At 38.0% G+C, this 14,015-nt stretch overlaps 1 protein-coding gene across 1 annotated transcript in view; it reads right to left on the bottom strand.

Annotated features, from left to right (window-relative positions):
- The window catches only part of THEMIS (thymocyte selection associated), a 197,501-nt gene that overhangs the window by 21,116 nt on the left and 162,370 nt on the right, over positions 1-14,015 (bottom strand). The window contains 1 exon segment of the mRNA XM_021088464.1: positions 3,660-3,813. Within this exon segment, the coding sequence (XP_020944123.1) occupies positions 3,660-3,813 (154 nt within the window).

The following is a 14,015-nucleotide window of genomic DNA, read 5'->3' as shown; positions in this document are numbered from 1 at the left end:
ATGCCGGTCCAGAGCCCCCTCTGCAACCATATGAGGTCTTTTTTGTGACTGTATTATGATTTAACTTCTCCCTCTATCCAGACCTGTTTTACTCCTCTGCCCCTGAGAACATTTCTTAATAAACTTTCCACAAGCAAGTCCACCCTAGGAACTGGACTTGAAACAAATAGCTTAAAAAAAATATTTGTGGAGTTCCTGTCGTGGCTCAGTGGTTAGCGAATTCGACTAGGACCATGAGGTTGTGGGTTCGATCCCTGGCCTCCCTCGGTGGGTTGGGGATCTGGCGTTGCCATGAGCTGTGGTATAGGTTGCAGACGCAGCTCGGATCCCGTGTTGCTGTGGCTCTGGTGTAGGCTGGCAGCTATAGCTCCGATTGGACCCCTAGCCTGAACCTCCTATATGCTGCAGGTGTGGCCCTAGAAAAGACAAAAAGACAAAAAAAAAAAACCCCAAAAACCAAAACAAATATTTGCACTTAATATGTCATCTTCCAAAAGCAGTGCTATCCCTGATTGAACAGGGAAGCTCTGAGCTCTTTCTGAGCTACTACAGCTAAGGCAAGATGAAGAAGGGGTCCAATAGGGTGGCCGGGGCTTCCACATCTCACAATTGCAGTGTCTCTTAGACACAGAGCATTCAGGGACTCATCTCCAAAAAATTTCCAATCACCTCCCATGTCCACTGGATTTTCAGAGGCCAGAGATTCCCAAGAGAATACAAAGGAAAAAAGTGCAACAGAAACTCAAAGACTGCAAAAGCCACATCAGGTGGTCAAAGCCAGCACTTTGCAAAACATACTACCGGAAAGTAGTCTTCCTTAGACATAAACGAATAAAGATGCAGAAGTTAATTATAATAACTATGATTCAGTTGGAGTTTATTAGGTACTATACCAGCTTTAGTCTATTTTATCTAAGTAGTCATCAAAATAGCCCACAGTGTAGCAATGTTATCAACTCAGATATACAAATAAAGAGACAGAGACCTTAACAAATTGTTCACAGTACAGATCTAGTGAATGGGGGAGCCAAGGTTTAAATCTCGCAATCTTTAGTTTAGACTACAAAGGTTATTCACTTAATCATCCTACTTTCGGAGAACTGTACTCTTAGTAATTTATGGACAAATCAACATGCAGACTTAAAAACAATGTTCCCCAAATAAGGCCTGGGCCTTGACGAGAAACCAGAGTAAATCAAGGACCTAAAGAGGAAGGTCACCACAAGATCCGGTGAAGCATTTTCACTGGTTTCTTAAGTGAAAAGGAGCTGGGACTGACAGCGCTGATCCTAAGGTAAAATTTCCTGTGCTCCTGGCTGCAAGAGAGCAAACTGTCATTACACAACATGTGTTCATTCATTTACAGCAAATCTTCTAGATGTCTAGGGTGAATTCCAAAATAAAGAATTCCTTTAGTATAATTATTAGATACATATTTGAAATGGTTCCACTTCATCTAACTGAAAAATAAGATCTGGGTGTCCAAAAGGAGCAAAACTAAAGAAGCAGCTTCCTTGTCTTCATAAGCTTTTTCTTTGCCCTCCTTTTCTCCTTTTTTTTTTTTTTTTTTTTTTTTGCTGTGCTATGTTACAAAGACTCTAAAACTGCCATCCTCACCCAAAGAGAATTTAGGAAATGACTGACTTGTATCTATACATTAAAAAGAGGGGAAAGCTGAGAAAGGGTATCATTTGCCTGTCCTGAACTCCATGGTGGTTAATGAATATTCACAAATGAGTTATCTATTCTGTGTATAGTAAATGTCAAGTTCAGATCCAAAGAGTCTTTTTGTTTTCCTTTTTAAGGCCACACCTTCGGCATATGGAAGTTCCCAGGCGAGGGGTCGAATATGAGCTGCAATTGCCAGCCTACAGCAAGCCACAGCAATACTGGATCTAAGCCACATCTGCGACCTATGCCACAGCTTGCGGCAATGTTGGATCTTTAACCCATTGAGTGAGGCCAGGGATTGAACCTGAATCCTCATGGATACTATGTTGGGTTCTTAACCCGCTGAGCCATAACAGGAACTCCCAAAGAGTCTTTTCCCTTAATGAAAAAAAAAATACTATATTTTACAAGACAAAAATGAAACTTTAAGATTATATTTCTGCTTTACTTTCATATTTTCATGTATGGAATTGTTGGACAATTTATAATTCATAATGAAAACAGACTTAGTAATTTATTATAATCACAAGAGGAAAGAATGTGAAGATATTGCCCAGATGTACATACTAGGTAACTTTTAAATAAACTCAAGTTGAAGTTAATGTAAAAAAGATTTCATTTTACTCTCTTGAGTAAAGTTAGTAAGTCTTACTTGCCTAGAACCATTACTTTAACTCCAGGTCCTCTTTTTTCTTAAACCATCACTAACAGGCAATATGTTCAAGGCAGGTTCTGCCCTGGTTATAACATGCTCTATTCCTTCAGGGCACAAAGCTGGGGCTGCCACATACCGTCTGAAGAAGATGTGCTCACAAGGGAAGATCAGACAGCAAGTTTCCCTAGATTGAAACAAAAACTTTGATCTCAGCAATTGTTTATCTGCTACTTTTTAGGATCCATAATCTTAAGGAAAAAAATAGTTTTCAATGCATTAATAATAGCTTGAGACTCAACATGCTGCAGCAGTTTTCACTGCAGTAGCTGTTTCTTTTATAGTCACATTTGGTTAGTATCCGACATTTGGAGGAATTGCAATATGTATGGTTTTCAAAGCCCTTTACAGAATTTCATTTTTATCATTCAGAAAGAGTCAATGAAAAGGTAATAAGAAAAGCTCTATGGGATATTTTTATAGGCGTGTCAGAAGCCAGTAAGTTAACTACATGAAAGAAACCAGATTGTACAGACAGAGTTTCAGCAGAAACACTTCAGAGACTTTACATCTAGTATTTTGACTTTTACATGCCCTTGGAGGAAAAAGAGTGCTGCTACAAAACCAAATAAAGAGGAGAAAGGAACAAACCATATGCTTAAGAATAATTAGTTTCAATTTTTCTATAAACGAAATGCGAAGTTTCAAAGATAAAGTGTAATAGAACTTGAGCTGCTTTGGTGTGTTTAAAATATTGCCAAGAAAGAAAATTCTCATTTCCCTTGCTAACTCATCCCAGATTTTCACAATATGGAAGTAAGTCTGGGTAGCTTAATTGAATGTGATCAACTTCTCCACAAGTCCATTTGTTCTTGTTTTGTTTTTAGGAGAGAAGAAAAATATCAGATTGCCATCTCCATAAACTAAACTATTATAATTCAAGTCTGCATTAGATTACTTATTTGACACTTTAAATTAAAAGCAATCAATTCTTTTGATCTCTTCTCAAATCATTAATCCTTCTTGTTAAATTTAGCAAACAATTAAAGATATTATTGTCATAGTAATAAAAGCAGTCTTAAAATAAAACACTTCCTTGGCCATGAAAACCACAAGTTAGAAGAAAAATCTAATAACAGCAAACAATGAACAGACCTATCATTATTTTGAGTGTTTAATATTATGCCGCACTTAAAACTATATTTCAATACTATTTATAGGTGAGGACCGTCACTTTTATTGAGTCATATTTTCCAAACAAAATGATAGTAAGACTTTGTATATTGTGTGTTTGTCATGTAGACACTTAAAAGCAGTATCATGTGGCTTAACTGACCTGTGGTTGCACTGGTGCCTGCTACTGCACTTGCTCCAGTCTTTCTCCTTTCTTTTTCCAGAAAAGCCAAATCATTTTGACAACCAACTGGTACATTTGAATCCAGGCCAGCTTGATTTGAGTGCAGTTTCTTGGATATGTCTACATGGAGACTCTGAAATGACACAGGCCAGAGTGACTGATTTCACAAGTAAATGATCAGTTCCAAATAAACGCTTCCCAGAGATATGACAAGGATAAACATTTATCATATGGCAAGTTTTTTTCTGTATATCTGAAACAGAACATTCTATATGTCAAAGTGTTATAGATTATATTTTCATCAACATATTTTGGTAATCTAGGTGTGGAATTTTTAAGGCAATCTAAGCAACTAGAATAAGAAGTCATCTCAGACACAGAATATTGTCTTCAAAGACCACTGGTGTATATTACTTTCTTCTTGTGAAGTTTACAAAATATTTTTCACTTAGAACATTTTCACTCAGTTTTTATTCTTTGTAGTTAAATAATCCAGCATTTGATTATACATCACACAATTACATACTGTATAATGAAGAACAGATTTCATTTCTTTATTATCTGTACTTTTTAGTATTATAAAACTAATCATAACATTTACTTTAAAACAAACCACATTTTTATAAACATTATGCAAAGTTAACAAAGCTTCTCCAGTCAATTTAAGAATGATAATTCATCCCAACAATGAATTATTAGGGCACAGCTTCAATGGACCCTAAAATACATCTCATATATCAGAAATGTCATAGTGTTTGATGTTGTGTTGACATATTGTATGCTTTAAAAGCATCATCTGGAATAGGAGCAAACACTAAAGACCTAAATAAGAAATTGAACTTTAAGAATGTTGCTTCATACTCAAATTCAGATTAGAAGTTTTTCAGTTTAAATATGATTACAAAATATTCAAAGATTCACAGAGTGATTCACAGAGTCAAAAATAGCCACAATCCCTGGTCTTGCTCAGTGGGTTAAGGATCCCAAGTTGCTGTGGCTGTGGCGTAGGCTGGTGGCTACAGCTCTGATTAGACCCCTAGTCTGGGAACCTCCATATGCCACGGGTGTGGCCCTAGAAGAGACCAAAAAAAAAAAAAAAGCCACAAAAATTTTGGCCATCCGCACTAGTCATTTTGGTTCACTAAAGGTTAGGATAATCAACAATTTTCTTCAGGTTCCTTCTGCAGACTGTATACTGTATTAAATTCATTAAAAGCTTCATTAGAAGATTGAATCAAGGTCTTTTAATGCTATAGAAGAACCTATACGGAAATTAGGGTCCAACATGTTTAAATAATTTATCCAAATTAACAGAAAAGAACAGTGCTGAGCATCAGGGATATGTCTCCCAGTTTGTTCATTTATTCATTCAATGTGGTAGACCAGTTGCACTGATGGCCTCAGTTCTACACTCCTCTCTGCATCCATGTCCTTTTATGTAATTTTGCAGTGCCTTCCTACTCTGACTTTTTTTTTTTTTTTTGGTCTTTCTGCCTTTTTCTAGGGCTGCTTCCTGCGGCATATGGAGGTTCCCAGGCTAGGGGTTTAATCAGAGCTGTAGCTGCCAGCCTATGCCACAGCCACAGCAATGTGGAATCCGAGCTTCGTCTGCAACCTACACTACAGCTCACGGCAACACCGGATCCTTAACCCACTGAGCAAGGCCAGGGATCGAACCCGAAACCTCATGGTTCCTAGTTGGATTCATTAATCACTGCGCCACTACGGGAACTCCCCTACTCTGACTTTTGACCTGTCCATATGACTTCTGGACCAACAGGATATTGATACATGTGACACAGAGACTTGAAAGATGTTTGCACAATTATTTTTGTGTATTTTTGTCTTTATTGTGCCATGAGAACATGCCTAGACTAGCCTTCTGGAGGTTCAGCAGCACAGAAAGCAGAGTCAGGTTACTGCAACCATTCAAACTAGGACATTTAACAGCCCCAGGAGCTCCAGACATTTGGGCAAACCCAGCTTCAATCTGCTGAAACTAACTCAGGTCAGCTGAACCCCAGAGCCTCATGAAAAATGTGTTTTGGGCTCTATGCCACTAAGTTTTTCTGATGAGTATGCAGCATTGTGTGGCAATAGATAACTGGTACCTCAATAAACATTTAGCTATAGAATTCCAGATCCTGGGAATATTGTGAGAATACAAACGTAAATACAACAGTCTCAGACTCTAAATTGTTCAAATATAATTTCTTCAATAGCTTAACCAGTGATTAAAAGTGTGTGGTAAGTCATTTGTAGATCATGCTCATCTTCCTTTTTTAATGACGAAAGATAGGTTTCTGATGGTACTACCAGGGACAGCTCAAAAGATCAGAGTGTGAATACCGGTATTAACTAGAACTAAACCAATACACTCATTTCGATGTGACTCATCCACAGCCCACAAAAAGCAAAGTTCATCACTTGGCATAAATTTTTAAATTTATTGTCAAGACTGTCCTACCCCATAGCTCTTAAAAGCAGATTTAACTTTCCTGATTTGGAATTAGATACTTTGGAAAATATATTACTTCAGGTTATTAGATTAAATCATAGTTTCTCAGTACTAAGCAATAAACTACATGAAAGAAGGAATGCAGCTTCTTGTTTTTTATACAAAATTCAATTGATAATATTAAAATATTTAGAGGTAAAAATGTTAGCAGTTCATGTAAATTATTTGTATTGTAGTATATCCCACACTTAAGAAATGCAGAATTTAAATAAAATCCTTAAACCTGAAAGTTAAATATGAAAGGCTGAGGAGAGAAAATGAACACTTGATCAGAATGGTCAGTATTGCAAGGCCCGGTACTTCTTGGTGCAAATCTCTGGCAGACTGGGCCTTTTATAAGCATATTAGCATTTTAACAATTAGGAACCTTGCTTTGTTTGAGGTAGTCCCCACATTGCCATCTCCTCTAGTGAAGTTTGGTCAGGCTTCCAATATCTCCTTTGCTTTATTTATTACAGCCAAGCTCCTGTTCCCAGGTCCTAACGAACAGAGAGGTAATCATCTCTTAATCTATCGGCCTTCACATGTTCTTTAAATCATGTTTACTTAGCCCCTCCCTCTAGGTACCTGAGTCTTCAAACAATTCCCAGGTATTGATTTTCTGCTACCATAAGATTCTCATAATGCTCCATTTTTCAGTGCCAACTGCTCTCCATTAAGAACCAATCACCCCCCACCCTTGCTTTCCCTCTTATCTTTCCTGTTCTCAAATTCTTTCACTGTGGCTTCAACCCTGTGCTTCAGGGTTTGCAAATTTCATTGCGGACCAAACTTTCTTTCAAAACTTTGTCTCTATCTTCCTACCCTGGCTAAAATTTCATTCTCCATTGAGGACAGCACTTCCCTTGCACATGAAGATGGCTGCTTATGCATCCACACCTTGGAGACCCTCAGGCTGATGACGTTCTTGCTGTCTTGATGACTGCTGTCCATTGTGTCCTTACCTCCCTGCAAAAAATCCCTGCTGCTTTGATAATCCTTCCATTGAGCTGGGCACTATCTCCCCTATTGTTGGTATCATCTACCTACTAACCACAAGTCACATTCATCCTTCATCAGAAAGAATGGATTACTATTATCTCTTCTAGCCCCACGATCCTGCATGATGTTCGCATCGCACAAACATTCCATTCAACACCCTAACTGGATCGCCTTCTTATAAATGAACTTTTCACATCTTTACATTTCACTCCCAGCATCACACGTAAAACCTGACATAACCTGAATATTTTCCACTTTGAAAATCAGTAAATATCTTCCTCTTTCACCTAATCTCCCATCCTCGAGTTTAGTGTCTCTACTGCAGCCAATGCTCCCACTTCCAAGAGTGCTTCCAAGAGTACAAGGACTATTCTTGGATCTCACTGGGACCTCAGATCCATGGATCCCTCTACTTTCTCTACATCTACTAGCCATGTAGAACCTTCTTCCTTTTTCCCCTACACAGCTTCCATCCTAGTTCTAAAACTTAAATCTGGTTAGTAACCTGTCAGACTTTATCTTTCTTCCCCCTCGGCAGCATTTGATGTGCTGCTAGTCACTTCCTTTCCTTGGCTTCTGGTGTTTCTCAGAGAACCACTCTGAGACTCCCTCTTCCTTCTTGTCTTAAGGCTCAGCTATTTTGCTGGCCTAGAACAATCCTCACAAACACTTCCCCCTTAATTTTGCTAAGTCTGGAGTTCCTGCAAGTTTTCCCTCACTGTGTAGACTTTAGCTGGACACTTTTTTTCCCTAGCTGTTGAGAACTTTGTACTTCTACTGCAAAGCAATTTTCAGAAATACAATTAAATAATACCTGGTTTAGTGTTTAATGCCTACCTCCTGATTAAAACAGAAATTTACTGAGACTAAAGAGTATGTCTTTCCTATTCACTGTTCTCAGTCCTTATTTCAGCATTTAAATATAGCTAATATTAAACTGCTGCAAATTAAATGGATGGAGAAATGTATAATTAAAATACAGCCTTAATTTTTATGACTTTTAAAGAAAAGGAGGCCAGCTATATAGTCACATATTCACATCTTAGGAATGACAGCCACTCATTCCTAATAGTAAAGCTAATTATATAGTTGAAAGGCACACATATTTTTAACCTCTTTTATTCATTTAAAAAACATATCATGAATCCCTTGCTTTTAAATAAATTCATTGCTACAATCATTGCAAATGATGTTATGGTTATATAATAGTCCATACATTTCTCTGATTCAAGGTAGACTGGTCACTATCTATGGAAATTATAAATCAAATAATGGTGATGTCAGGGAAAGTGAGAACTGGAAAACTGAGTGTGTATACACAATGGCTCCATATTCCTGAAGCATGAGGTTGTGGCCTGACAATAATAGAAGAAATAAAATCCTCTGTCAGGCACTGCTGCAGTGATGTTAAGCCTTCAACCTGAAGATCAAGTCCAGAGAAAAATGAGAAAAATAAGATGTGTGCAAAGAATAGAGAGGAACACAGATAAATTTAAACTGGCAGGCACTGGGCCTTTGTGACCACTCTACAGAACTTCAAAATAGATCCTGTGTATTTTGTGGAATTTCCATTTAACTTGTCATTAGAAATGAGTCATTAGCATCCTGTGTGCTAATATAAAATGACTATTAAATTATTTTTCATGTTATTCTTGGCATGCAGTTTGCATACTGCTTTTAGCATTCCTGCTGAAAGCAATGATCCAATTACAAGGTACTGGGTATTTTTATCATGGACAAAGAAAGGAACAAATAAACACTGCCCACCCCCCAAGTTAACCAGATATCGGTGGAAAAAAATTGAAAGATCATTTCAAATCTATCTTTTATCTCATATCTCAGGCCATACTGTTGGGTTAAAAATTACCCCTTTCCAAACAATTCATTGAGATTCCCAGTTCATGATTATATTCACTTGTGTCTTTTTTCCCCAAGGGCGAATAAGGCCTGCTTTTCCTTAGAAAGCCACGCAGGGATGGTCTTGGACCAGGAACTAAACATTATTCATATTTAAAACAACATGAAGTATCACAGATAATTTACTTTACTTTTTACTTTGTAGAAAATGACTCAATCTCCTAACAGACTAAAAAAGAAAAAAAAAATGACCTCCTTCTCTGTTTATATAAACAATTGTTCTTTTCCACTGCCTGTACCTTTTCATTTCAGAGAAGTGGATTCAAAGGATACTGGGGAAGAAATTTCAAATGATATTTAGGAAAAAACTTCTCACGAACTTTCTTCTTCAGAATTAAATTCTACCTAAAACAGGGGTTCCGCTGTGGCTCAGTGGGTTAAGAACCTGACTAGTATCCATGAGGATGCAGTTTCAACCCCTGGCCTCGATCAGTCGGTTAAGGATCTGGTGTTGCTGTGAGCTGTGGTGTAGGTCACAGACATGGCTTGGATCCTACATTGCTGTGGCTGTGGCGTGGCTGGCAGCTGCAGCTCTGATTCAACCCCTGGCCTGAGAACTTCTCTATGCCACAGGTTTATCCCTAAAAGGAAAAAGAAAAAATTCTACTTAAAAACAACAGTAACACTAATTTAGAGCCTAGACATTAAAACAAAGAAATAAGGATTTAAATCCAATCAGAAGAAATATAGGTTTGCTGTGTACATTCAAATGATCATTCCAGGAGAATGTGTGATCCTCTCTGCAGTCTGTGTGTGTGTGTGTGTGTGTGTGTGTGTGTGTGTGTGTGTGTGTTCTCTTTTGCACATTATATAGTTAAATCACCATAAATAATTTGAAAGTTATCAAGTGGTCTGGAAAAAGTAATAAAGTTATCATTGTACATTATAAAGATCCAATTAAGTGGAAGGAAATTTTTTTTCCTGAGGAAAATATTTAAACAAGCAAGGCTATAAACTGAAAAATAATCTATAGTTAACTATCCACATAAACGGTTTTCTCTTTCAGACATAATCCGAGGGTTCATACTATCATTTATTTGTACAAATTAACTAACTTTTCTGCAACGAATATGTTTTTTATACCACTTGAAAGAGAATGCTTTTGAGCTTGTCCCACACAATTCCAAGACAAGCCGTCTTTGACACCTTTCCTGTCCCTTCCAGCCTTAGCTTGTTGCAGGGGGGTTGCCCAGGCCTGTAGTAGGCATTTCATCAGCTCATAAGAAGCGTGTCTCCACTGCTCCCATTCCCAGAACTCTAGGATGTGGCTTCCCTGGGTGAGGCTCTGCTGGCATCACTTACCCTTCCCAGCCAAGGCTCTTCCCCCCTAAACCATGCATGGCTTCTTCTTCATTTGGGAGCATGCTGGCTTGGTCTGAGCTGGCAGCTGACTAGGGGTCTCAGCAGCAGTCCTAGGTGCATGCATGTGGCTTGACATGACTGTGGGCCTAATTGTGGTCAACAGGTGGACAGCACTCTCTTTTCTCAGCCTGCTCCCAGTACCATCAAAAGCTCAGACCCTTAAGAGAGTTGGAGTTTTCTAATTTCCTTGCCCTTTCCCTTAGATCAGAGAAGAGGCAACTGGTCCACTGAAAGAAAGATGCCTGTATCTGTTTCCCTAGTTCCCCTGATAAGAGATGAGAGCTTTCTATCCTTGCCCTTCAAGGACCTCCTCTTCTGGCTGGACTTGCCAGGACCAGATCCAAAGAAGACTATCCCTGCTGGAACTGTGATTAGAGATCTTATCATGCATCACATATCACAGATCATACCACGTTCTCTGGGAAAGAAACCTTCATTTACTATTAAGCCTACTTTAAACCTTTAAGCCTACTTTCAAAGACATGTTTCCGGACATATCACATATGAAAGGAAGATATTATAAGTACTCATCTTTCAGTTGCATCATTCTTTCCTTCCTCTGCTGAAAACTGGGAAGTGGACATTTTGACATCTAGAAGTCCCACTATCCTGATATGATGTTAATTTGGCCACCATCTTGAAAAAAGCAAACCCTAGCTTACTGAAGCAAGAACTCAATATAATCACACACATTGTTGACTGAAAGAAATTTAAGAATTTTCCTCCAGAGTCTCAAGACAGAGAACCTCTTCACACTAGTCTGTCAAGCTCAATTCAATCCACTTCTTGCCACTCTACTCTTCTATGAATTTAGCCAAAGATGAAACGGATACTTAAGGCAATGCTTAACCAACATATCTTTATTTTCAAATGAGAAGAGACAGCTAATCTGTACATTTGTTATTGTTAAGGAGATAAATGAAAAGTCTGGCTGCCTCAAAGATGTTAGTCTCATTAGATAATGGATAAGTGTGTGAAAATTTTGCTATTTTAGAGCTGCTGTGACAAATGCATTCTCTACAAAATACTAAAGTTGGCTTACTTACAAATTGATATTATGAACCTGGAAAGTTCTTCGTGTATAAATAAATTTTCTTCTTCCTCTCTATTTTGCTTTCCTGCAAATTTTTAAATGATTAATTCATACAGCTATGGTTATCACTTTCATGGCTCTTATTTTAACTGAAAAATCAGATTTCTCAGACTCTGAATGGGTAATCTGTGGTGAAAGGGCAGGAAAATTAATCTTAATTTGAACTATGGAAACAGAAATTCTAGCAGCATAAACTCTGTGACACATTTTAGTTTAGATTAGTTTTTGGTGAAATTAGTTTTGAATCAGTGGGCATACGAATAGCATTTGAAAGTGTCCAGCAGAGCAATGCTTGCTGCAGATAGCAGTTGGGAACTGCAGTGTACCAGTTAATAGTTCTCTATCTAGGAAAAGAATTCTAAATTCATTTCTTAAAAATTGCATTGAAATTAGTTTAACCTTCTGGGTGTGAAAACATAGCCTTTCACCTGGGTCGTTGAAAGGTATCCGTGCTGCCAACATGATTTAAAACATTGTTATATGAACAATTGTTTGAGCTAGGAAAAATTTTGATGGGTATGATTCATTTACTATTTCTTCACATTCTTTGTATATATGATGTGAAGGTATTCACATTATATGAAATGTTAAATGGTATTCTTATCGCTAAAAGGTTGCTAACGTAAAAATCTCATGCTATTGTGAACAAGTGCTCAGCATAAGATGCTACAGTTCTAAAAGTCTGATTCCCACCTCCTCACCTCAAGCTCATGAAGACTGCCCTTCCGACCTCTTCTTACTGACACACCCTATCCCCCAGGCCCTTTATAAAGCATTGTCTGGCACCACCATCCAACGGCTTCTCTAAGTTTCTATGGAAATGCTCTCATGACCCTCTGTCATCTCTAAGATCCTCTTCCACTTTGCTCACAGTGCCCTCCTTTGCTCTGTCCTGCTCTTTGCCATCCCTCTACCAATGTCAGAGGACTTTCATGTTCACACCTTTGTGGAACTTTATTTTCTACTCTTTTTTTTTGGCCTCTTGTAAGTACAATCAGAACTTGGATCTTATTGTCCCTCAGAATTTCTCCATCATCGAGATTTTGAGTTCTAGCATTCTCCTCTGGGCTCACACTGACGTAGACCTGTACTTCCCTCTCAGTCTTCAACTCACTTCTTATCAGCATCCTTCTTGCCTCACTTGTTTTCCTATCTTAGGAGTCCTTAGAACCCAGAGGGTAACAGTTTTCTCACTGTGGTTGTGAGAGTCTCACTTTTCATTCTATTCTCTGTGCTAATCCCTAAACGTTGCTTTCTGCTCTCTCACCCCCAAAGAGGTGGCTCATTGGTGGTTTTAAAAAAAAGGCATAATTTGCCTATTTGTCTCTGACATAAATTCACATTGAGAGGCAACATCTGGGTCCTCACTGTTGCTCAGTTTATCTGAGGACCTCTGCTGCAGTTCCTTGTGAGGCGTCCATAGACTATGTTTCAAATCTTTCCTTCCCTCATCAAGCTCACATTTGCAACCTGGCATTCCTCAATCTTAGGAAGTTATTTAATCACTCAATTCATTGAGATCATGGCCATCTGAAATCAATCTCCACAGTTACCCTTGTCTTTTTTAAGAAAGGCACTTAATCTCTTCTTCTTACTGTCTTAGAAATCGTTCTGTCCTCTTTCTAAAGCAAATGCCTCTTCCTTTGGCTGATTCCCACCTCTTCATCTCAAGCCCATGAAGACTGCCCTTTCTCTCCCACCTTCCCCTTGACTCAATTACTCTGCCTACTTTTACTGTATTCCCTGCCTCTGTCTCTCCATTGCTGCTTTCATTTTCTGCCAAACTTTAGTAAGAGTGATCTATTCTTACTGCTCCTTTTCCTTCCTTCCCACTCATGGATTATCTGGTATTTATTGCACGAAATCTGGTTTCTGTTCTTACCACTTGACTAAAAATATTTTCACCAATAACTTTCTAATCATCAGTCATAAATCCCCACGCCTTTCTCAGACCTCGTGGTTCTGTGCTGCACATAACTGTAAACCACCTCATCATTTTTTAAAAATAGTTCTCCCTCAGTCTCCAGCAATGCTGTACCTTGTCTTTTCTCTCTTGGATTCTCGTTTTCTCATCCACCGACCTCTAGTCAGTGATCTCTAAACCATTTGGACTGCGTATTCTTAACATTAAAAAATTTTTAAGCATAAAATGTAGATGTGATATAAAATTAAATGTATGCACTCCACTAACATACATGTAGTTATGTACATTTACAATGCTAATATATCATGTGCGTTATAAAACTCAAAGTAGAAACTAAAATATAAATTAAAGGTGAAGTAAAAATATTTTAGGCAAAACTTTATTTCATTTATTAATAATATTGAGAAAAAATGGTTGGGTAATTTTCATTATTTTTTAAATCTTGATTTAACACCTGTGATATAGCAATTCAGTTGTTTCCTTCACAATTCACTTGATTTATATACAGATTTAAATGGCTGTCACCACTAAAAATGATGC

This window comes from Sus scrofa, chromosome 1 (genome assembly GCF_000003025.6).
Source record: "Sus scrofa isolate TJ Tabasco breed Duroc chromosome 1, Sscrofa11.1, whole genome shotgun sequence".
NCBI classification, from domain to species: Eukaryota; Metazoa; Chordata; class Mammalia; order Artiodactyla; family Suidae; genus Sus; species Sus scrofa.
This window is presented reverse-complemented; position numbering and strand designations above follow the sequence as displayed.